This window comes from Peromyscus eremicus, chromosome 4 (assembly GCF_949786415.1).
Source record: "Peromyscus eremicus chromosome 4, PerEre_H2_v1, whole genome shotgun sequence".
Classification (NCBI taxonomy): domain Eukaryota; kingdom Metazoa; phylum Chordata; class Mammalia; order Rodentia; family Cricetidae; genus Peromyscus; species Peromyscus eremicus.
The window spans coordinates 93,010,309-93,036,265 of record NC_081419.1 but is presented as its reverse complement, the minus strand read 5'-3'; the positions used below and the strand labels follow the sequence as shown (position 1 = coordinate 93,036,265).

The following is a 25,957-nucleotide window of genomic DNA, read 5'->3' as shown; positions in this document are numbered from 1 at the left end:
GCACTCACACATGTGACACACATTTACATATACACACAAACTTAAAACAGAAAAATGAAAAAGCCAAGTGGGATGGTGCATACCTATAATCCCAGCACTTAAAAGCCAAAGGGGAAGGATCACTGCAAGCTGGACAATGTGGACAACATCTCAAAAAATTAAGTTCTTGATGAGTTATCTTCTATTACTGCTTAAAACATATCCTTTTATATTCAAAGCTGAAATCCTAACTTTGATTATCTCAGATGTGACCTCACTTAGAAATCAGGTCATTGTAAATTTAATGAGTTAAGATGAGGTGTTACTGCAGCATAGTGGTCCTTTGTCTGGTATGACTGCATCCTTATTAAAAGGGAAATTTAGACATAGACATAATGAAAGAATACCATGTGAGGATGAAGATAGATATCAAAGTTAGGCTTTTAGGTTCCCTAAATTGCCAGTAAACCATCAGAAGTTAGGAGAAAGGCATGGAAGGGTCATTCACAGCTCTTAGACCACCATCCCTACTAACATTCACCCCAGACTTCTAGCCTCCAGAATATTAAATCAGTTAACTTTCTGCTTTTTAAGCCACTCAACTTATAATACTTTATTATAACAGCTCCAGGGAACTGAATATACTCACTCAGTATTATTCACATTTATATCCATTAGGCTATAATTTGGCCCCCATCTCTTTAAAAATTCAATCTCCTCTCCAAGAAGTCTGCAATGGTTCACTACCAGTGAGAGTTCCTGAAGCATCTAGAAAAAAAAAAAAAGAAAAAATGACTGTGTGTGTGTGTGTGTGTATGTGTGTGTGTGTGTGTGAGAGAGAGAGAGAGAGTGAGACAGAGAGAGAGAATATCATACTGAAACACATTACTTTGGGGTTCAGGGATGTAGCTCAGTTAGGCCTAGCAGATGGAAAGATGGCTCAGTAGTTAAGATTTTCAGAGGCTCTGGGTTCGAATCCTAGCACCTACAAATGGCCAACAATCAGTAACTCCAGTTTGAGGTAACTCTGATGCCTTCTTCTGGCCTCGTCATGCAGTGCACACATTCACTCAAAGATATACATGCAGGCAAAACATCTATACATGAAATACAAAATAAATCTAACCAGGCGGTGGTGGCACATGCCTTTAATCCCAGCACTGGGGAGACAGAGGCAGGCGAGTAAGTTTGAGGCCAGCCTGGTCTACAGAGTGAGTTCCAGGACAGCCAAGTCTACAAAGAAACCCTGTCTAAAAAAAAAAAAAAAAAAAAAAAAAAAAAAAAAAAGCAAAAAAGATAGAGTCTGGGCCTAGCATGCACAAAGCCCTAGGTTTGATCCCGAGAACTATATAAATGAGGCGTGGTAGGGCATGTCCCTAATCTCAGCACTTGGGCAGTGAAGATAGGCAGATAGATCAAAAGTTCATGGTCATCCTTGGCTTTGTAAGTCAGACTAAGCTACTGAGAGACTGTTTCAAAATAAAACCAAATAACACCACCACCATTACTTTGAATGTGAATTAAAACTCAAGTACAAAAAGAAAACTGCTACCTCAAAAAAGCAAAAAACAACCAAAAAAACCACAACCACAACAAAAAATTTCAATGTTTAATAATCCCCAAAATGTTGAACAACTAAATATATTTATAATTTCAGGATACTGTAATTTTTTTCCGAATTTCAATTCTGCTGTTTGGGACAAATAGTGTAAGGTTTCCTTTACATGCCTCGTCAGACTTTACCTGGGGTACCTGATGTTGTGTTGTACATTTCTTCTTCCAGGACTCTTGTTCCTCAATGTACTGAAAAATAAGCTTATGAACTAAAAGGGAGGAAGGAGGAGCTTTATCTTCTGAAGAAGGGAAAAAAATAAAAAATAAGGGTATTATATATTCATGTATTTTAATAAGGTATATTATATTACATAAACTAGAAATATTTTCAAACTACTAAATGCACATTTTTTTTTTCTTTTTCCTTCTTTCTTTCTTTTTTTCCTAGAGCTCAGGACCGAACCCAGGGCCTTGCACTTGCTAGGCAAGCACTCTACCACTGAGTCATCTCTTTCTTTCTTTTTAAAAATCAAGACAGGGTCTCTCTGTGTAGACCTGGCTGTCCTGAAACTTGCTCGGTAGACCAGGCTGGCCTCGAACTCACAGAGATCTGTCTGACTCTGCCTCCTGAGTGCTGGGATTAAAGGCGTGCACCATTACCGCCCAGCTAATTTTTATTTTCAAACAAGTCTATAACATATTCGATTATATAAGATATTTTATAAAGCTTTAAGCCTAAACATATAGAACAGTGCTTGGTTGAAAGCATGAATTTAAATGGAACATATTTCTGAGTTCAAATCTAGGCTTTCTTTACTATCTAAGGAACTGTAAGCACACTTAATTTTTCTGATCTGTAGTTTCCTAACTGGTAAACTAGAAAATAATATCTACTTATAGCACTGATACAAGTAATACATGTGCCTGGTATAGACTAAATACTCATAGCGCTAATTTCAAATACAGAAATAATTATTATTAATCATTGTTCAATATCTAGTACTAATAAAGTAATTTCTTTTAAAATCTACTCAATATTTAGAATACTATACAAGCAGTTTTATGTTTAAAACACATTTAAGGACAAATTATACCTATAAGTTACCAACAAAATTTGGAGGCTTAAAATATTTTGAACTTACCATCTAACAGAGACTGAAAATTGAGCTCATTAATCTTCCTGTAAGCCTTGTCCAAGAAAGGGAGACCAACTAAGGAGAATCAGAAAAAGAGATTTTTCTTTCTTTCTTATCTCATTTTATTGGAATCTTACATAGCCTATGTTGGCTTCAAAGTCCTATGTAGCTGAGGATCGCCCTGGATTTTTTATTCTCTTTTACTCTCTTGAATTATAGGTACTTATTATCATACCTGGTTTCTGCAGTGCTGGGAACTGAACCCAGGCACTGAGCTCTATGCCCAGTCACAAAGGTTTCTTTTTTCTACTTTCAAATTCTATTCTTCTGAGGTAGCAGGATTCTTATCATAGGCAGTTGAAGGTTTATCCTTGAGTCATATTATTTTCTGTATATGGTGAAGGACCCCCTGATATTATTCAATGACATCAATTTAGTAGGCCTTTGAAAGAAATTAAACTGCAGACCATAGCTATACTTATTTTTTTACTTTTAAAGGTTTATTTTTTCCCCCTTTTTAAAGAAATTTCAGTCTTGTTTGTTTGCTTCTTCAATTTTTTGAGACAAGTTCTCTCTATGTACTTCTGGCTTCCCTGGAACTTGAGATACACACACACACACACACACACACACACACACACACACACACACTATGTACTTCTGGCTTCCCTGGAACTTGAGATACACACACACACACACACACACACACACACACACACACACACACACACAACACCAGGCTGTCCTTGAACTCACAGAAATTGCCTGCTTCAGCCTCTTGAGTGCTAGGATTAAAGACATGTATTACCAAGCCTGCCTTCAGACTTGGGTATACCAAAACCAACTTACGGGCTGGGCATGGTGCCACATGTCTTTAATCCTAGCACTCAGGAGGCAGAGGCAGATGAATTTCTGAGTTTGGGGCAAGTATGGTCTACACAGTGAGTTCTAGCACAGCCAGGGCTTCATAGAGAGCCTGTCTCAATAACCAAAAAAAAAAAAAACCCCTCAGACCCCCTCCAAATAAAACCCAATTTATGGGGGGGAAATAAAGTCAACACCCACACAGGAAGGGAAAAAAAGACAACATTGTCAGGGTCATAGAAGAACCAAGAGAATATATTTTTGTAATTGAAAACTGTATTAAGAGATCTTACCTTGACTATAACTTCTATGCAAAGATAATATTTGCCCCAAGAACCAAATAAACAACAGCAATGATGGTGCATACCTTTAATCCCAGCATTCAGGAGGCAGAGGCAGCCAGCTTAGTCTACATTTCGAGTCATGGTCTCAAACAAACAAAACATCAAATAAAACCATACAAGCACCGGGTGGTGGTGGCGCACGCCTTTAATCCCAGCACTCGGAGGCAGAGGCAGGCGGATCTCTGTGAGTTTGAGGCCAGCCTGGGCTACAGTGTGAGTTCCAGGAAGTTACAAAGCTACACAGAGAAACCCTGTCTCAAAAAAACAAACAAACAAAAAAGAATAACAGCCATTTGAGTAAATTCAAACACACACACTCACATACACACACAAAGTAGGGAGGGGAAGAACATTATTTGGCTAGAGAGGATTTTATCCTCTGAAAGAACTCAGTGCAGCTCTACTTTTACTCTTACTGTTTTTGTATTCTGAGACAGGGTCTCACCATGCAGCAGATGATGCTGCCCCAGCCATGCCACCATGCTCAGCTCTTTCACCTGGGAGAGCAGTAAAGCATAAACTTGGCATGCAGGAGTTCCCGGGTCAGTCTTTAGCAAACTTCCCCAAACTATTATCACTAAAGTTACTGACCCTTCTAAGATTCTCAGCGGTATTACCTTTTTGTCAGTAGTTTTTTTATTTTTTATTTTTCTTTCTTTCTTTCTTTTTTTTTTTTCTTGGTTTTTCGAGACAGGGTTTCTCTGTGTAGCTTTGGAGCCTGTCCCGGAACTCACTCTGCAGCCCAGGATGGCCTCGAACTCAGAGATCCTCCTGCCTCTGCCTCCCAGTGCTGGGATTAAAGGCGTGCGCTACCACCGCCCAGCTGTCAGTAGTTATTATTGTAATTAAATACAAGTTTTTATCTTTAGTGTGTGTAGGCATTCATTACTCCAAAGAGGATTATTTTAGCTTTACTACTTACCTACTGGTTCTCCAAAGGTGATGGTAAGTTCTATTGTGTCATAAACAAAGGTAAATACAGCTTGATCATCACTCCACTCAATGACATCCCACTCAGACAAACTAGAGAAGGATAAAGAAAAACAAGTAAGTCTATCCCCTTTCTTCCTTTCTTTCCAGTGCTAGGGAATCAATCCAGAAAATTACTAGCCCGAATGCAGAATTTCCGATACCATTAAATAGTACCATTAGTAGCTACTCTCTTTGTTCCCCACTAGATTGGGAAATAGTATTTCAATTTAAATAATTTGAATGGCCAGGTGGCTTACACATTTACAGCCCTAGCCCTTGGGAGGCTGAGACAAGGCAGAACACCTTGAGTTTTACGTCAGTCTGTGATACAGTGAGATGTCTCAAAATACAAAACAAGTACTCCCTTTGGCAACATACATACTAAAATCAGAAGAATATAGAGAAGATTGGTCTCACCCTTGTGCAAAGATAATACAAAAATTTGTGTAACATTCCATATATACATATGGAGACTGATCACCAATGAAGATCTTTTGAGGAAAAACAACATAAAACAAAACCCTCAAGAAATAATATGATCGCACAATCTTGTACTTTGTTTGCTATTCTGTTTTTTTTTTTTTTTTGGAGCTGAGGATCGAACCCAGGGCCTTGTGCTTGCTAGGCAAGTACTCTACCACTGAGCTAAATCCCCAACCCCTCTGTTTTTGTTTTTTTTGAGTAAAGTTCTTGCTGTGTGTCCCTGGTTGGCCTAGTACTTGTTATGTAGATGAGGCTGATCAAGAATTACAGCAAAATGGATTGGATATTGTTACTATAATTCTTACTTAGTAACTGTTCTGTTTTTTACATTTTATAAAATTTATATAAAATTATATAATTATATATATATATATATATAAAATTTTACTATGTTAAAAAAATCTTCCTTTTTAATTAGATAGTAAGGGGGAAATGCTGTGGAATAATCTTTCAGTACAATGTGAATATGTATTGCTCTCATCGGTTAATAAAAAGCTGACAAGATGGTAGCCAGGCAGGAAGTGTAGGCAGGACACCCAGATACACTCTGGAAGGAGGAAGGACTGAGTCAGAGAAGTCATGAGGGAGATACATAGGGAGCAGGAGATGAACATGCCATGCTAATAAAGGTACTGCCACATGACAGAGCGTAAATAAGGAATATGGGGTTAACTGAAAATGTAAGAGCTAGTTAGTAATAAACCTGGGCTACTGTCCAACCATTTATAATTAAAAAAAAAAAAAAATCAACAAAACACCAGATATACAATGCCAAAACAAGAAACAGAAAAACCAAGGTCAAAGGACTTCTCCAAAATTACTAATCCTGGTAATGAAGGAACTGGATGAAACTTCAAAGAATCCAAAAAACCGATTAAAAATATGTTCAAAGAAATCAAAGTGAAAACAAATGAACTCCTGAATAAATTCAAAGAAAACACAAATAACAGCTGAATGAATGACATAAATAAAATCAATATAGGGGTTGGGGATTTAGCTCAGTGGTAGAGTACTTGCCTAGCAAGCGCAAGGCCCTGGGTTCAATCCTCAGCTCAATAAATAAATAATAAAATAAAATAAAATCAATATAGTATAGGAACATGAAACTCAATCAAAAGAAATACTGAAAAAAATCAAATTAAAAATGAAAAATTTACTTGGCGGGGTGACGCACACCTTTAATCCCAGCACTAGGGAAGCAGAGGCAGGCAGATCTCTGTGAGTTCGAGGCCAGCCTGGTCTACAAAGCAAGTTCCAGGACAGCCAGGGCTGTTACACAGAGAAACTCTGTCTCAAAAAAACAAAACAAAAAAAAAAAACCAAAAACCAAATAAACAAAAAAGAAAAATTCAGTAATTCAAACAAAAAGTTCTATAGAAAGTCTTAGCAATAGAGTGAATCAAGAGAATGATGGGAAATCAGGACTTGAAAATAAGATGAAGAGATTGAGACATAAATAAAGACCAATTAATTAGAAAGCATAATCCTAACAGGGAGGCAGAGACAGTATGATCTCTGTGAGTTCAAGGCTAATGTGGTCTACATTGTTAGTTTCAGGCTGGCCAGGGCTACATAGTGAGACCCTGTCACAAAAAAATAAAAAACCCCCAAAATCAACCAACAACCAAACCTAGGAGAATGAGATCCAGAGAGCTAACTCTTCCTTTACAGCCCTTTGTGTACACAAGAGAGGTCATTTTGGCATATGGAGCCACGAAAAGCAGCCTCAAAACAACCCACCGCCTGTACTTTGCTTTTAGACTTCCTAGCCTCTAGAGTTGCCTAACAATTATTATTTAAGTTGCCTGGTCTAGAATGTATTAGAAATCTAACATAAGACAATGTGGTATTTTCTCAAGGCCGAACTGAATAATGGAACAGAACGAGGGGCCAAATAAATAGACTTGACTTATAAGAACCACTGGCACTTGCAGATCAATGGGAAAAGAATTTTAGTCAAAGATTGTTGTTGGGACAGGTGCTTATATCTCTATATTTTAAATTGGCCTCTTATCACATACCACTTTCAAAGGTCAATCCAAGCAGAAAAAAAGACTTCAGAGTTAGTGTCAGGTCTAAAGGAAACTCAGAAAGAAATGAGCTATAGGAGGATTTCTTGCGGTTAGATGAAAGCCAGCATTCCTCAGGAACTTATGAAGCTGGTTTCCCTCTACCAAAAGGAGTCATTACCCTTACCTTTGGCAGAAGGGGCAAATGGCTACCTGTGGTGCCTATCAGCATATAAAAGTGCACGCTGGCCTCCAGGCTTCCTCAGCATCACAAGTACATGGTACACATTTCAAAGTCCACAACAGCATCCTAGCCCTTCTCACCTCCTTCCTACCCTAAACTCCCTCCAGCTCCAGGCCTTCCTTCCCAGCTACACACTGTCCTTATGACCCTGCTGTTCTCATGCTTTCTCTCTGCTCTGCTCCTGCTTCTCTCACTGTGTTTTCTCTGTTCTCTGTGCCCTGCTAGTCTCTCTCTCACAGATAGCCCTGGCCATGTACAGTCTGCTGTCCACGTTCAGTCTACTTCTTTTTCTTTCTGCTTTGGACTTTTCTAGACGCCTATGGCTGTTCTCTCTCTCATATCTACAATAAAAACTTTCACTTTAACCATTAAAAAAAAAAGGAATTACAGCAATACTCCTGCCTCTGACTCCCGAGTGCTGGGATTACAAGTATGTTCAACCATATTTGATTCAATCTGATGCATTTGGAAGAAATCAGAACTTGGGGGGAGGGGTGTATTTGATTAGAAGAATTAAAGATATATTTTTTAAATATTCATTTTATTTTATGTGTAAATGTATGTGTCTGAGTGTGTGTATGAGTATCACATACATGAATGAGCCTGATGAGGTCTGAGGACATCAGACACCCTGAGACTGAAGTTATAGGCAGTTGTGAGCTATCATGTGGGTACTGGGAAGTGAATTGGGTCTTTTGCAAAGGCAGTGCTCTTAACCACTGAACTAGCTCTGCAGACCCAAAATATTAAAAGATATTTTAAGATTAACCTATGGCCCTAAATGATATTTACATACTTGTGAAGTACACTGACATTTTTTTAAATGGCTGTGCCATACTATAGGTCAGTGGTTCTCAACCTACGGGTCTCAACCCCTTTGGGGTCAAATGACCCTTTCACAGGAGCTGCCTAAAATCATCGGAAAACAGATATTTACATTATGATTCATAACAGTAGCAAAATTACAGTTATGACATAGCAACAAAACAATTTTATGGCTGGGGGTCCCCACACCATGAAGAACTATATTAAAGGGTCACAGCACTATGAAGGTTGAGAACCACTGCTATAGGTTTGGAAAGCCCATAGCAATTGTTGGGTGTTGTGGTGTTGGAGTGTGGGTATTCTTGAGAAGCTGAGGCACAATGATTGCTTGGACCCAGAAATTGTACACCAGCCTGGGCAACACAGGGAAAGCCCAACTCAAAACACTAAAAACTCGAAAAACCCTCCAAAGATCTATACCAGCATATAAGGTACAGGACAGAACAGAAACTGGATGACACCTGCTTTCTCTTACCTCAGTTGATTCAGTAATTCTTCAGTTTTATTTGTTTGTTCTTTTATACACTGTATCTGAGCAAGGGTCTGCGTTTTCTGTTTCTCTACTTCTAAGAACTTTCTGCAAATAAAATCAGGAATTCACAGAAAAACAAAGTATTTGTTAGTGAGTTTAGAATAGTAACAAACGTTTTGGGGCTGGGGAGATGACTCAGTTAATAAGCTTCCTTGTGAAAGTGTAAGGACTCCAGTTTGGATCCCTGGCACCCAGTGAAGACCAAGCAAAGTTGTGTATGTCTGTAACCCTATTGTTGGGGCTCAGAGAATGACAGATCCTGGTGCTTGCTAGCCTGCCAGTATAACCAATTGCTGAGCTCTGGGTTCAGTAAGAGGCTTTGTCTTAAAAGCTAAGGTAGAGGCTGGCAACGTGGTACACCTTTGATCCCAGCATTCAGATGGCAGAGGCAGGCAGATCTTTATCAGTTCAGAGCCTATCTCATCTACATAGTAAGTTCCAAGTCTGCCAGGGCTACATAGTAAGACCCAGTCATAAAAAAAAAAAAAGGTGGACAGAGAAAAAGATACCTGATGTTATCCTCTGGCTTCCACATACATGCAGGTACACATGTACACATATACATTACACATACATAAACTATCCACTAAATGCCCTATGATGACGAGTTATAAGCTAGATAGTTGTCAATGAGATAATTTAAAAAAACATTAAAATAGATCTATTTAGAAAAGGTATGTATCATTGTCTCTCAGTTTCAAATCCAAGAAGATATCTTTGGGGTTCCATGTTCTTTTTTTAATAATTTATTTATTTTATTTTATATGCATTGGTGTTTTTGCCTTTATACAAGTCTGTGTGAGGGTGTTGGATCCCCTGGAACTGGAGTCACAGACAGTTGTGAACTGCCATGGGGGTGCTGGGAATTGAACTCAGGTCCTCTGGAAGAGCAGCCAGTGCTCTTAACAGCTGAGCCATCTCTCCAGTCTGAAAGTCTTTTTCTTCAACATTTTTAAAAGATTATTAAGTGTACATGTGTGCATCTGCATGAGTTTATATGCACCATCACATATGTGCATAAGCCCAAGGAGATCAGAAGAGGACATCAGAACCCCTGGAACTGGAGTTACAAGCAGTTGTCAGATGCCATATGGGGACTGAGAATTCAACCAGGGTCCTTTGGAAGAACAGACTAGTTTTCTTAACTGCTAAGCCATCTCTAGCCCCTTAGAATGGTTGGTTTTATGTTGTTGTTTTGGTTTTTCGAGACACAGTTTCTCTGTAAAACAGTCCTGGCTATCCTAGAACTCACTCTGTAGGCCAGGCTGTCCTCAAACTCACAGAGATCCAGCTGCCTCTGCTTCCCAAGTGCTGGGATTAAAAGCGTGTGCCACCACTGCTGGCCTAGAGTGTATTTTTATTTTACTTTTATTACGTGTGTGTGTGTGTGTGTGTGTGTGTGTGTGTGTGTGTGTTGAGATAGGATCACTATGTAGCCTTGGCTGGGGCTAGCCTGAAGCTCCCCATGTAGACCAGGCGGGCCTAAAATGCACAGAGATTAAATCATAAGTCACCACATCTGGGAACTTCATATTTCTTTTAACATCCAACTGTTAGCTGACCTTTGGAGGTCCTCCTCTTCAATTTTCAGCTGTTCCAGTTCTAGGAAAACAAAACAAAACAAGACAAGCATAAAAAGGACACCAGTAGAAAGTTGCCACAAAAATCACTTAGTTTACTGGAAATTCTGACCTAATATCATTTAACATGTAAACGAACACAAATTGCTTTCCTCGTTGGACTTAAAGTTGTTTTTTGTGATCGAGTCTTTTTTTTTTTTTTTTTTTTTTCCCGAGACAGGGTTTCTCTGTGTAGCTTTGTGCCTTTCCTGGATCTCGCTCTGTAGACCAGGCTGGCCTCGAACTCACAGAGATCTGCCTGCCTCTGCATCCGAGTGCTGGGATTAAAGGCGTGCGCCACCACCGCCCAGCTTAAAGTTGTTTTTAAGACACTCACCTGGAGTGCTAGGATAAAGGTATGTACCACCAAACTCCGCTGGACTTATCTCCTTATCAAAGTAAGTTACCTTTCTCTGCATCTTTCATTTCAGAATCCCATTCTTCCATAGGGTCATCTTTTTCTTCATTCTCCAAAATCCTAGTTTCTAAGGTAAACATCAAGCATTAGAGAAACTCCAGTCAAAAGTAATTCATTAAATATCAGAGATAAAAAGAACAGATGACTCAAATTGAAGTATTGGGAATATTTACAAATACTCATCATCTTCTGCCAATAAAACCCTGAACTATAATTTTGTAGACGTCTGGTAGCAGATAAGTGAACTGTGAGCTAATGACAGTGATTTGTACTTTATTATTATTATTCATAGGGGGGTAAGCACTTGGAGGTCAGAAGAGAACTTTTGGGAGTCAGTTCTTTGATGGGAACTCAGGTAAGCAAGCTTATGCAGCAAATATTGCTGGCCCTTCTCTAGTACTTTTGAGACAGTGTCTTGCACAGACATTGCTCAGGCCAACCAATCTTCCTGCTGAAGTCTCCCAAGTAGCTAGGATTATAGGTGTGTCACCATGCCCAGTTTGTCTCAAGTTAGCATTAAAAAAAAAGTTGTTTTTTTTTTTTTGAAACAGTCTCCTGTAGCCCACGCTGGCCTCACTGAGTAAGCTGATGATGACTCTTGATCCTCCTGTACCTTCTAAGTAGTGGGATTAAAGGCATGTGTTACTGTGCCTACTCCAAGCTTAAATTTTACCTCAATAATTAACCCTACCCCTTCTTTTTCTTGAGATAGGGTTTCACTATGTAGCTCAGGCTGGCTTGTAGACTCTAACTCAGACTTTATGGCGCTTGAAATTACAGATGTGTACCATGACAACCAGCTTGCATTTATTTTTCATCTGTTCAAACCCCTATACCACCATTAGTGCTTAATATACACACAGCTGGTTCATTGTTCATGAAACATATTTAGAACTCCTTATGTCTAGCCCTAATAACAAATCTAGTTTTGTTTTAGATCACATTCTCTGTCTGTCTTTTTTTTCTTTCGAGACAGGGTTTCTCTGTGTAGTTTTGGTGCCTGTCCTGGATCTCATTCTGTAGACCAGGTTGGCCTCGAACTCACAGAGATCTGCCTGGCTCTGCCTCCTGAGTGCTGGGATTAAAGGCATGCGCCACCATCACCTGGCTCTTCTCTATTCTAATCTGGCTCTATCTTCAAATCCATGTAGTTGATGTATTCTCTACATAAGAGATTTCTGCATATATTAATTCTGAATAGTCTGTTGTGTTTTGTGTATGTGTGTGTGTGCACACGCGTGTGCATCTATGATTTGTTGTTTGTTTTTTGGTCTTTTTGGTTTTTGAGGTAGGGTTACTCTGTGTAACCCTGGCTATCCTGAAACTCGCAATACAGACCAGACTGGCCTTAAACCCACAGCGATCTGTCTGCCTCCCTCCTTAGTGCTGGGATTAAAGGCAAGCACTACCACGCCTCCTTGCCTGAGTATGTGTTTTAAAGAAAAGGTTTCACTCTGTAGCTTAGACTGGCCTCACACAGCAATCCTTCTGCCTTTTCAAGTGATGGGATTAGAGGTGTGATCCATGGCTGGCTTCTCTTTTTTACTTTTTATACTCCTATTCATCTTTCAGATTTTAACTGAAAAGTCTCTTCTGTACAGGGCAGGCTGCTTTGATCTCTTCATCTTAGGTCAGATTTCTACTGAAGTATTACAGCACCTTTAACATCTACAAAATTTTTTTTTTTGGAGGGAGAATGTTTTGTTTTCTTTACCAAAGGTCTTATATAACATAGCCTACTAATCCTCCTGACTCCATTCCCTACAGGCTGAGAGATGCCAAGTGTGTAACACCATACCCAGTTTATTTGTTTAGTGTCTAAAGTTGTTTCTGGATTAAAAATTCCATAAGGAGCTGGGCATGGTAGTACATGGGGAGGTGAGAGAGGATCAGGAGTTTAAGGCCACTCTCAACTACTTATTTAGATTTCTATCCTGTCTGAGTTAAAAAAACAAAAGGCCCACAAGGGCACAAAATCTTGCTTGTTTTTGGTTTCTAGTGTGTTTCTGAGTGCCACACACTCAGCACATAAAAGGTACAACTAAGCAAATTTGCCAATGAGTAATGAAAGAAGAAAAGAGTAGATATTTAGTGTTACCTAATGACCACAGCTGTTGTCATTAGGTAACATATAGTAACTTCTATTTTGTTTGTTTTTGTGGTTTTTCGAGACAGGGTTTCTCTGTGTAGCTCTGGCTGGAATTCACTCTGTAGACCAGGCTGGCCTCAAACTCATAGAGATCCACCTGCCTCTGTCTCCCCAATGCTGGGATTAAAGTCTTCACCACCAGTGCTTTTAACTGTTGAGTCATCTCTCTAGCACCGCCCCCCCCCCCCTTTGAAGGATCTCATACTATTGGGGCTAGCCTGGAACTGAACAATGTAAACCATGACAGCCTTTAAATCAAGGTAGTCTTCTGGCCTTGGCCTCCTAAATGCTAGGATACAGGTGATGAGCCACCCATACCCAATCATTTTTTGGTTTTGTATTTTTTTTTTCTTTTTTTGAGACAGAGTCTCAAGTACCTCAGGGTGGCCTTGAACTTAGTATGTAGCTGAGGATAATCTTAAACTTCTGGGTTTTTTCTGCCTCAACCTTCAGAGTGCTGGGATAATATGCATGCAAGTACATTCATACCTGACTTCATGGGATGGTGTTAGGGATGGAACACAGGGTTCTGTGCAAGCAAAGCAAATACTTAAAACCAACTAAACTACATCCCTAGCCCTGCTTTAAGGATGACAGTTATGTAAACAGATTCAATGGAAATGAAGACTTTAAATATATGATAAAAGGAGAAATCAGTAATATAAGATTCCTGAGAAGACATAATAGAAAGTAAATGTATTTAAAAAAATTTTTAAGAGACAGAATCTTGCTATGTAGCGCTAGCCAGCCTAGTACTCACTACGTAGCTCAGGCTGGCCTCATTAGTAATTCTTCTGCCTCAGTCTCTCGTGCTGGCATTACAGGGTGTGTACTATCACACCTGGCAAAATCAGTTTAGATGGAAAGATTGGCCTTAGGGAAAAGAAAAGGAGGATGAAAGAATGAATAAACAGATTAAAGGTCTGGTTTCTTTGATGTTAGAAAGTTTGGACATTCTAATCTGATGGCCTCTATTTCTTTTATTGTGAAGTAGAAAGTAAAGTAATAAACAGAGAGAAGTTATTTTAAAACTATGCTATTCATATACTCATTTTCAATTAAATGCAGGACACACATATTAGACACTTTTACTGTGCAATCCATAATGCTAGGGACTTAAAGAACATGGAGAAAAACATGCTAATTTTGTCTGCATAGAACTTACAATTTTTTAGATTTATTTTTATTGTGTGTGTGTGTGTGTAGACACAGGAGTGGACGTGTGTGCATGAGCCTGTGTATATGTGTGTATCTGCAGATGCCAGGAAAGGGTGTTGGATCCCCTGAACTAGAGTTCTACACAGCCATGAACCACCTGACCTGGGTGCTGATGGGTTAGTTTAATTAAGAGAGGACAACACAGGAGCTAAAGGAAAAACCTGGGAATAAAGAACAGAACCAGAGTCAGGTGGTGTGATGTTACGGAAGTTAAGTAAGATAAATGCTTTAGGAGGAAAAAAACAATCAGTAATGTCAAACAAGGAAACAGACTAAAGACTAGGGGATGTTAAATTTGATGAATATGTGGAATTTTGTGATCTTAGAGGAGACAAAGGAAAGCAAAACGAATTCAGTTGGGATTCGAAAAGGCCAAAGAGGATGGTTACACAATTTCCAGATAGAGATAATCCATCTGTTAAAAATGTGAGCCAATGAGACTGTACAGCAGGTAACCAAGCCTGAGTGAGATCTCAGAAACCCAGAATGATCCAAGAAGAGAACTGACACAGAGCAGTCTTCTGACCTCCACAGGAAAGTGTAAACAGGGGCTGGAGAAATGTGACTGCTCTTCCAGATGATCAGGTGGGTGCTAGGACTTGTGATTCTTAGCACCCATACTGCAGCTCACAACCATCTGTAACTCCAGTTCCAGGGGATCTAACACCTTCAGTCCTCCATGGGCACTGTGTGTACATGGTGCACATGCAAGCAAAACAACCATACACGTAAAATAAAAATAAATAAATCTCAAAAAAAAAGAACCTCAGAATTACACACTAATCACAAACAGGTGTTATTAGAAAACAAAACAACAACAATAAAGCAGAATACTGGGCCCAGAGGCATCCACTTATAACACCAGCACTCAGGAGGCAAGGAAAGAGGATCACAAGCTACAAGAGTAGCTTAGGCAAATTCCAGGCCAGCCAGGGCTACAGAGAAAGACTCTGTCCCCAAAATAAGCAAAACCATACAAGATTATAGTATAGGTTATGAAGAGCTTTGAAAAACGACTTAAATTTCTTGGGCAACTATTCTTTATTGTGTTATGGATGATTATAGTACAGGAGCTTTTATTATTACTTTTTATTACCTTTATTTTGTGTGTAGGGGTATACACTACAGCATGCCTGTGGAGGTCAGAGGAAAACCTGTTGAGAATCAGTTCTCTTTTTCCACCACGTTGGTCCCAGGAAATCAAACTCAGGTCATCAGACTTGGTGGCAAGCACATTTATGCACTGAACTATCTCATTAGCCCAAAAAAGGGTTTTTTGAGACAGGGTTTCTCTGTGTAACAGGCTGTACTGGAACTCATTTTGTAGACCAGGCTGGCCTCGAACTCAGAGAGATCTACCTGTCTCTGCCTCCCAAGTGCTGGGACTAAAGCTGTGCACAACCACCACCCAGCCCAAAAAAGGGTTTTAATTTGCTCCAATTTAAGAACTGAAGCTGCTAAAATAGTATAGTAAGACCCAATTTTATACCTTATAGAGCATTTACAGAAACTTATCCCTTAACTTTATGTAGTTCCTGGGGTTGAGCCTAGGGCCTTTTGCATGACAGGCAAGCATTCTGTCACTGAGCTCTGTCGCCAGCCCTATGAAAGCGTTAAATACTTTACCTCTTTCTACTTCAGTGAGACAGTTATTGATCTTCTTAAGTATGTTGTCCATCTCATTTATTTTTATCTCAAGTTTCTTCTTCTCATTCTAAACACAAAATATTATAGATTATAAAGCTTAACCTCCAAACTTTATGATAGTTCAATTACTATCATGATCATAAATGGCAAATTTTCTTTTCCTTTATTTGGCAATACAGGGATTGAACATGCTGGTCACATGACCTACTGCTGTCCTTTATTCCTATCCATTTTTTTATCCTTTTATTTAAAGATAGGGTCTTGCTAAATTGTTGAGGTTGGCCTTGAACTTGTGATATTCCTGCCTTAGACTTTTAAGTAGCTGAGATTACCGGCCTGTGTCATTACACTGGCATGAACAGGCAAATCTTAAAATTAACATCAAGACTTTTAGTCTGGACGTATATATTTTTTAAATTTAATTTTAAAAGATAAATGAATTAATTCTATATTAATCTTCATTATAGCATTTCTTTTCTATCTGTGTTTCATGACAGTGTGGATATATTTATTGCTTAAAAAGAGCTTTTTTTCCCCCTGTGATCAGATAGATAGGGAAACACTGGTCAAACAGAAATACAGCCTTTTCAGTGTGGGTTTTTTGTTTGTTTGTTTTTGTTGCTATTGTTGTTGAGATAGGTTCTTGCTATGTGATACAGAAATTATGGCAATATTCCTGCCTCAACTTCCTGTAGGTATGTGCACCAGGCACAATTATTTTTTAATTTTTATTTCTGTAAAAGAAGATACTGTATACAGTGTTTTTATACATTTGCCAGTAAAGTGTTTTATTAAGCAGAGCTACCTACTTGCTTGCTCTTGTGTACATGCTTAAAGGGTCCAAGATCACTAGTATGAGTACCCTACTCCTGTCTCTCAAACGGGAAATTGAAAAATGCTAAGCAAATATTCTACCACTGAACTACATTCTCAGCCCTATGTAGAGCCTTTTTAAAAGGATAAACACATACACATACATACACATGCAACTGACTATGAATATATAGTATGTATGAATGGGGAGAGAGAATCACAAATAGTTTATTTCAAAAAATAGAATGAGCCGGCGGTGGTGGCGCACGCCTTTAATCCCAGCACTCGGGAGGCAGAGCCAGGTGGATCTCTGTGAGTTCAAGGCCAGCCTGGGCTACAGAGGGAGTTCTAGGAGAGGCGCAAAGCTACACAGACAAACCCTGTCTCGAAAACCCCCCCCAAAAAAAAAAAAATAGAATGGATGACAATGAGATGAGACACAGCCCATATTAGTAACTATATTTCATTTTACTTATAATGCCAAGGTTTGAAGCTTTTGATTAAAAGAATCTCATTTTTTATAAACAAGCTTTTATCTAAGCCTCATTTCTATGTCTCCTAAGAAGCATTATTCATATTTTACACCTACTATAAATTGCTATATATTAACTACCTCGAATTACCTCAGCTGAATGCACCAATTTGTTATACAGAGCCACTTTTCCTTGGTGAGTGAAGACTTTCGTCATCTTGGTGTAACGTGATTTTATTCTGTTCAGATAAATCCCATAGGTCTTCAGCTGTAGGAGAGAGTTAAAGAGCACATTATACTAAAAAAAGTCAGATAAGGTAAGTAAGGTCTGGGAAGGCAGATGAGATTGCCTACTCTAGATTCTGATTCCTAAAGAACTTTTCATTTGCGAATTTAACTCCCTGATGATCTAGAATTCATTATACAGACCAGGTTGGTCTTAAACATGTGCTCTTCTAGCCTCTGCCTCTAAAGTGCTGGGATTACAGGATGTGCCATCACACCTAATTTCAGCATATCTATTTAAGAATATAATCAAAGACTTCAATTTTGATTGTTGCCTTTAATTAATTCACTTATTCATTTACAAACTATTCATTACAAACTAGAGAATGACTGGCTCTAAGTTAACAAAACATTATTATATATTAGTGTACATGTAAAATGGACTAAAAAATAGCTAATCAAATAAAAAAATCTTCATTTAAATCTACAGGAGCCAGGTGGTGGTGGCACACACCTTTAATCCCAGCACTCGGGAGGCAGAGGCAGGCGGATCTCTGTGAGTTCGAGGCCAGCCTGGTCTACAGAGTGAGTTCCGGGACAGGCTCCAAAGCTACACAGAGAAACCCTGTCTCGAAAAACAAAACAAAACAAAACAAAAAAACTACAGGAAATGCCAATAAAAAGGAGGGAAAATCATATATATTTTATATGCTTAATTAGTCATTACACATTGGAAAGGTTATATCTAAGTTACTTGATAATAATCAGATAAGGCTACAGCAGCACACTACATCTAAAACTGTATTAAAGAACTCCATACCATCAAATAACAGTTTCTTCTTTTTCTTTTTTTCCATTGTTTGTTTTTTATTTTTTGAGACCAGGTTTCTCTGTACAGCCCTGGCTGCCCTGAAACTGGCTCTGTAGTCCAGGCTGGTCTTGATCTCAGAGAGCCACCTGCCTCTGCCTCCCAAGTACTGAGATTAAAGGTGTGTCAGGCTACCTAACAGTTTCTTATCTTGAAATGTGTCAGTCCTTATTCAGAAAAAGACATAAAAATACCTCTTCATCAGAGTAGTCTTTCATTTTCTCCCACAAGTTCCTATTTACATCAGTCAGTAGTTTATCTTGGTTCAATGCAGATACCTTTAATCTAAAATAAACAAAAGTTAATATAGGATTTAGAATTCTTGTTTTTTAAAGTTTTAATTTATTATGTATACAGCATATATGACCGCAGGCCAGAAGAGGGCACCAGATCTCATTACAGATGGTTGTGAGCCACCATGTGGTTGCTGGGAACTCTGGACCTCTGGAAAGGCAGCCAGTGCTCTTAACCTCTGAGCCATCTCTCCAGCCCAGGATTTAGAATTCTGCTTGAAAAAGCCAGCTTAAACATACAGCCAAATTTAATTATTTTCATTTTTTTCCTACATAAAAGGGGAAATTCACTCAGAAAACATGGCCAGCACGATGATACAACACTTAAAGAACACAGTTAAGAGTGTCTCAATGATGCTGGGGAGTGGAAAGGATCAGAGAATCAGAAAGGTGTGTGGAGGGGAGTTGCGGAACGGCAGAGAGACACATGATAGGGGATAGACCAACTGGGATAATGACCCTGGAGGTCCTGGTACCTTTAGGGGACTGAGGAGGTGGAGTTGGGGGAGGTACTAAATTCCTGAATGGGCAAAGACTTGATTTTTAATATTAAGCCAGGTCTAGGCAGTCTCCAGGACTGAGACCTGCAGCTTTCCTGCCCCTAGTAGATCAGGCCAGGGGTCCCAAACTCTAGACCTTCCACCCTGGGAAAAAATATGCTTCCAAACTTTTGTCAATGACTGACTTGAAATCCCAACAGGGTTTCCCTCTGTCTACTGTCTGTCTACTGTAAGATTCTGAATCTACCACTTCCTTTCATGACTACTAACAGCCTAGATTCTCAACTCAAAGTTCAGCATCTCAGAGAGGGCAGCAGCTTCCTATGGCGGTTCAGGCTCACTTCACCCCCCCAAAAACAATCTTCTTTCAGGCAGCAGCTAACGGAGATCCTCTAGTGACCTTGCCAGCTAACATCACCACTCACACCCCTGCCTAGAACCTCCTGTCCACTCTGAACATTCAAGCTTCCCACCCCTGCCCACTCCCTACCCCTACTGTGATTCCTACAGTGTTATTCTGTAAGCCTGCACCTTGAGTGGGGGGAGGGGTTGCCCTCCTCCTCAGGCTTTTTCCAGGAATTTCTGGCCCCTAGTTCTCCATAGCCTACCTACAATGAACACATCAAAGCTCAGCTCTAATGTACCTTCCTTACAAAAACCTGCCCTAACTACCTCCAGGATGGTACCTTCCTATCACCATCTGCCTCTATCTCCCCGCCCAAATGCTGGGGTTATAGTCATGTAACACAATACCCAGTTTACAAACCCAAAAGTAAATCGGGTGTTAGTTCATGCCTTTAATCCCAGCACTCAGCCAGCACTCAGAGGCGCAGAAGGGGATCTCAAAGTTTTTGGCTAGTCTGGTCTACATATCGAGCTTCAGCACAACCAGGGCTACACAGAGAAACCTTGTCTTAAAAAAAAAAAAATCTGTTTATCATTTTGTTCATAATGATATGAAACATTTTATATAAATAACTTCTATTGTTCATTGTATCTGCTGTGTATAGATAGTATTACTACTTTATGAAGTGGAAAAGAAGGGTAAATGACTTATGCAAGGCTCCACAACATTGTAGACAGCCTGGGTTTCCATTCATTCATGTCATACTATCAATTAATTCCATCCATTTCCCCCATGCTGCTGTTATTCTATTTAAAATAAACCATTTGTTTATTATAACCCTCCAAAAACAATCACAGGGGGGAAAAAAACTTTCTTACTCTTCAATCTTTTGGCGAAGATGCTCACAATCTTCTCTATAAATCTGTATCTTAGGTCCATAAACATACTGTCTCAACATCAGATCCTCTGGGGTAGGTGATGTGTTTATAGTAAACTAAAGAAAAAAGAAAGAAAGAAGGAAAAAAGTCAATCAATCAGAACTGGTCCACTTTCTTTTAAAATCTGAGATAGAGCCTTACTATGCAGCTTAGGCTGGCCTGGAATTTGTGCTCCTCTTGCCTTAGTCTCTTGACTGCTGGACTGCATGCTTATGACACCATGTCAGACAAAACCAGATGCTGTTTGTTCTTTTCCTTTTTTTTTTTTTTTTTTTTTTTAATGTGTAGCTTTTGAGCTTGTCCTGAAACTCACTCTGTAGTAGCCCAGGGCTGGTCTTGAACTTACAGAGGTCCACCTCCTCCGGCCTCTTGAATGCTGGGATTAAAGGTGTGAGCCACCACCACCCTGCCTTTTTTTTTTTTTAAGGTCTCATATAGCCTAGGCTAGACTCATCATGTAGCTGAGGATCACATTGAATTCCTGATCCTCCCAAGCCCTAGAATTACAGAAGTGAGTACCCCAATACCTGGCTAAAACTGGCATTTTGAGAACAAAACCACATACAAAAACAAATTTAAGTTTTAGAAAGAATGACTTTGGGGTTTTTGTTGTTGTTTTTAGACAGGGTTTCTCTGTGTGTGTAGCCCTGGCTGTCCTGGAACTTGCTCCATAGACCAGATCAGCTTCAGACTCACAGAGATCTGCCTACCTCTGCTTCCTGAGTGCTGGGATTAAAGGCATGCGTCACCACCTCCAAGCTACAGTGCCTATTTTTAAAAGTCATACAAAGAGGGCTGGATGTGTAGCTCAATATAGGGTATCTGAGGTTCTGGGCTCAATCCCCAGTACTGTGGGGGAAAAATTATACAAAGTGCTATATGAAGTTCACACAGCAAGTTACAAGTTCAAACCTGAATTCAAGTCTCTAACTTCAAAGTCTACTGTTCCCCAGGTGTTCAGATGAGCTAAGGGTATCACTTATAGGACTGAAAGTGGTTTAAAAACGATTACGGCTGGGCGGTGGTGGCGCACGCCTTTAATCCCAGCACTCGGGAGGCAGAGGCAGGCGGATCTCCGTGAGTTAGAGGTCAGTCTGGGCTACAGAGAGAGTTCCAGGAAAGGTGCAAAAGCTACACAGAGAAACCCTGGCTAGAAAAACAAAACAAAACAAAACAAAACAAAACAAAAAACTCAAAACAAAACAAAACAAAGATTATGAATTATTTTAAGAAAATTGAGGTGGCAAGGCGGCGCCAATAAATTGTCCTCTGACCTCTAAGCATTTACATGTATGTATGTATGTATGTATGTATATACACACATACATATACACACAATACATAAATGTAATTTAAAAAAAAAAAAAAAAAAAAAAAAAAAAGAAGGGTTGGAGAGATGGCTCAGAGGTTAAGAGCACCGATTGCTCTTCAAGAGGTCCTGAGTTCAATTCCCAGCACCCACATGGTGGCTCACAACCATCTGTAATGAGATCTAGAAAAACAAAACAACAAAAAACAAACAAACTAAAAAAAAAAGAAAAAAGAAAATCCATACCTAAAAATGAAGCTTACCACAATAGAGCCAATCCTGTTGGCAGATGTGTGGGTGAGCCAGCCCGGAAGTTGTGAGCATGGGAGAGCTGTCCCCATTACTCATCTGACATGTGGTGGTATGGGCACCTCCCCACCCTCCATACCCCTCTGCCCATCAACCTCTGAGGCAGGTGGGAGAGCTGTCCCTGCCCCTCATCAGCTGCAGCATTCAGGAGAGTGGCCCCTATGCCATGCTTGGGCAACACTGTAGAGCTGGCCCTGAAGATATAGGTGTGGGAGAACCAACTCTGAGAACGAGAAAGCTGAAGAACTGGATAGGCTCCTTGCTCATCACAGCAAGGGATAAACTAGCTGAGGCAAAGCAGGAGAGCTCACCATGGTGGTGAGGACAGAGAGAGCTGGCAGGCTGATCACCCCTGAAACTATCTAGGCCCAGAATCAGGGTTATGAGTAGGCCAACCCCCAACATCCACCCAACCTGTGATCTGCTGGAGCAAACCCAAAGCTGCAGAATCTATACAACACTAGGCAACAACAGGATAACCAAGGGCCCCCCATCCATAGTATAGCAGAAACCAGAGCCTCAAACCAGACCAATGACTCTTTGCAATGAACACTTGCAAGTAAAGATATATGGACTAATGGGTATACTGTATAACTCACTGTGTCAAACTACAGCTTCCATGATGAGACAGATTTTCTTTTTCTCTTAATTTTTATTTTATTTTATTTTATTTGGGGGGAGGATATTACAAGGACAGAGGGCAGATATAAAGGGGCAGGGAAATGGATGGGGTGGAGATGCATGATGGAAAGATACAAAGAATAAATAAAAGAGAAAGTTTAAAAAAATTAAGCTTACCAGGAACCACTTTATTTAAAATAGAAAGGAGAAAAAAAAATCAAGGCAGGGGTTCATGCCTGCAATCCCAGCACTTAAAAAACTGAGGCAAAAGAGTTTTGTCTTTGTGAGTTTAAAGTCATCTGCTACATAGTAAATTCTAGGCTAGCTCAAATTAGGGTAAGACCTTCTATCAACCAACCAACCTACCCACACACCCATCCAAGAAAAAACACAGTTATGTTTTAGAGCCCTAGTTTAAAGACAAATGAATATATTTAATCCTGTTTTGGAAAAATCTAAATCATATTTTTATGTCATTGCTTATGAAAACACCAAATAACACTCCATCCATTATTTATAAGCAGCACAGCACAGAATAAGTTAAACTTTGGACTTACTTATTGATTAATGGGTGGAAGAGAGTGCTTACTATGAAAACATGAGGACTCTCTGTTCAATCCCAAGAACCTGTATGTATATATTTTGTTTGTAAGTATGCATGTGCATCAATCATGCCTGGTGCCCTAGTTGGCAAAAATAGGGTGTCAAATCCCCTGGGAGTTACACAGTTGTGAACTGCCATGTGAGTACTGGGACTCAAACCTGGGTCCTCTGCAACAGCAGAAACTGCTTTTAACCACTGCTCCATCTCCTTGGGACCCACAGCTTTTTATTTTTGAGGCAAGGTCTCATGTAGAGCCCTTGGGCCTTGGAATATACATGTAGTCAAGGATAACCTTGAACTTCTGGTCATCCTGGTTGTACCTATCATGAGCTGGGATTACAGGTGTGCACCATTACATCTAGCATAATTCCAATGTTCTTTTAAATTTTAAATTACATTTATCTATTATGTGTGTAGCATGCATGCCACAGCATGAATGTGAAAGTCAGTTCTCTCCTTCCATGTCAGTCCTGCAGAATCAAAATTAGGCAGTCAGCCTAGTGTCAGGACCTTTACCCAATTTGCCATCTCACTGGCTCAATTATCAGGTTCTTGTTTGAGACACAGTTTCACTGTGAAGCCCTAGTTGAGCTTTAAATCACAGAGATTTGCCCTGCTTCTGCCTCTCAGTGCGGGGATTAAAGGTGCCTGGCTACAATTCTCCAGTTTTTGTTTTTGTTTTTGTTTTTCTTCGTTTTTTCAAGACAGGGTTTCTTTGTATACCCTGGCTGTCCTGGAACTAGCTCTGTAGACCAGGCTGGCCTCGAACTCAGAGATCTGCCTGCCTCTGCCTCCTGAGTGCTGGGATTAAAGGTATGTGCCACCACAGGCCTGCAATCCTTCAGTTGTTAAAGACTATTTTTAAATACATAAAAATCAAAACTATATGTAATGGTTCAAATAGAAATGGCAACAGTAAAATATAGACTGTATTTTCTAAACACTATTTCCTACTAAATGAAATCAAGGCTCTTTGTAAAAGAAAAGAAAGTTATGAAAATACTACATGGCATCTCTATCCAATACAAAGCTGATCTGTTTTTTGTTTTGTTTTGTTTTGTTTTGTTTGCTCATCAGTTAAGAACATGTGTTGTTCTTACAAAGGACCCAGATTAAATTCCCTGCTACCCACATAGTAGCTCACAACGCTCTGCAACTCTAGTCCCAGGGGATCTTGTTGTAGAATATTAGTTTAAGATGTGTTACATTCTTTTATGGTTGATTTGTTTAATTCTGTAAAGCTGTGTTACTTTGCCTGCCTAAAACACCTGATTGGGCCAGGTGATGGTGGCACATGTCTTCATGTCTTTAATTCCAGCACTTAGGAGGCAGAGCCAGGTAGATCTCTATGAGTTCGAGGCCAGCCGGTCTACAGCGTGAGATCCAGGATAGGCACCAAAACTACACTGAGAAACCCTGTCTCAAAATAACAACAAAAAACAAACAAACAAATAAACTACAACAACAACAAATCTGATTGGTCTAATGAAGAGCCAAACAGCCAATAGCTAGGCAGAAGAGAGAAACAGGTGGGACTGGCATGCAGAGAGAATAAATAGGAGGAGAAATCTAGGCTGAAGAGAAGAGGAAGACTGAGAAAAGGACAAGGATGCCAGGGGCCAGCCACCCAGCCACAGAGTAAGAAGGGAAGACAGACATATAAAGAAAGGTAAAAAGCCCAGTGGCAAAACATAGAAGAAGAGAAACAGGTTAATTTAAGTTAGAAAAACTGGCTAGAAATAAGCCAAGCTAAGGCCAGGCATTCCTAAGTAAGAACAAGTCTCTGTGTATTTATTTGGGAGCTGGATGGCTGGCCCCCAAAGAATTGAAAAAAAAAAAAAGTCAACTACATTTTGGCATACCAATTTAGGCTCAAATTACCATGTAGGGCCTGAAAAATATGAAAAAAAAAAAAAAGAAAGAAAGAAAGAAAAAGAGAAAGGACACAGCTCCTTTAAGAGGTGCTGCTGTTCAGCCAGTATCGCTAAATAAAAACAGCAAGCTAAGTAAAATCACTTGAGCACCTGCTTCCTACAGCTAGGAGGGTTGAATGCAGTTCTTGGTCCTACCTCCAATCCATGCCGAGCTTTAGGCTTGGTTCTCAAAGACCCTAGAACCGGCTGGAGCCTGCTGGCAAAGCCTGGGCAGAGATCCTAGCCACACCACTTAGCATTTTAAGGGCTGTGCAATCAAAAGAGGCTAAAAAATACTAAGTAAAGACAGATCCAGACAGAAAACCCCTCTAAATGTGTGTAGGTTTAAGAAGAAAAAGAGAAAAGGTATAGACAATCAGAAAAAAGTAAATAGTTTAAAAATAATAAAGTCTTTAAAGAGAAAAGTAATTAAAAAAAAAAGATAAGCCACATAATGATGGAAAATACACAGGGAGTCTAGATCCTGCATGTTGTGTTAATTTTGAATTTTTCAATGCTGATGAGCAAACGACAGCTGCTGACAGACATGGGATTGTGAACAGGACTGATAAACTGAACCAACCTAGATACTTTAGGGGAATCTTAACTAAAAAAATATGTTACACTGGGAAAGAGGTTGTGCTTTTGTTTTTACAGGAAACAAAAGGTTGTGAATTCATTCCAGGTTAATATGGATCAGGTTTGACTGGGGGAGACCTCCTGAATCTTGACAGGTGATATATATCAACAAGG

General features: G+C 39.6%; 1 protein-coding gene and 1 long non-coding RNA gene across 4 annotated transcripts in view; one reads left to right on the top strand and one right to left on the bottom strand.

Moving 5' to 3' along the window:
* The window catches only part of Knl1 (kinetochore scaffold 1), a 70,479-nt gene that overhangs the window by 3,417 nt on the left and 41,105 nt on the right, over positions 1-25,957 (bottom strand). Inside the window, exons 14-24 of one of the 3 annotated variants that reach the window (XM_059261153.1) lie at positions 20,389-20,504; positions 18,566-18,656; positions 17,430-17,546; positions 15,973-16,060; positions 10,969-11,046; positions 10,505-10,544; positions 8,886-8,987; positions 4,800-4,900; positions 2,676-2,744; positions 1,723-1,832; positions 629-747 (exon numbers count right to left, since the gene is read on the bottom strand). In XM_059261153.1, the coding sequence (XP_059117136.1) occupies positions 629-747; positions 1,723-1,832; positions 2,676-2,744; positions 4,800-4,900; positions 8,886-8,987; positions 10,505-10,544; positions 10,969-11,046; positions 15,973-16,060; positions 17,430-17,546; positions 18,566-18,656; positions 20,389-20,504 (1,031 nt within the window). The remainder of the gene's footprint in view (positions 1-628; positions 748-1,722; positions 1,833-2,675; positions 2,745-4,799; positions 4,901-8,885; positions 8,988-10,504; positions 10,545-10,968; positions 11,047-15,972; positions 16,061-17,429; positions 17,547-18,565; positions 18,657-20,388; positions 20,505-25,957) is intronic. The other 2 variants (XM_059261151.1, XR_009378864.1) reach the window with 2 other exon arrangements.
* Positions 4,871-25,957, top strand: part of LOC131909496 (uncharacterized) — a 41,823-nt gene continuing 20,736 nt past the window's right edge. Inside the window, exons 1-2 of the long non-coding RNA XR_009378865.1 lie at positions 4,871-4,924; positions 11,272-11,334. This is a non-coding gene — a long non-coding RNA (uncharacterized LOC131909496). The remainder of the gene's footprint in view (positions 4,925-11,271; positions 11,335-25,957) is intronic.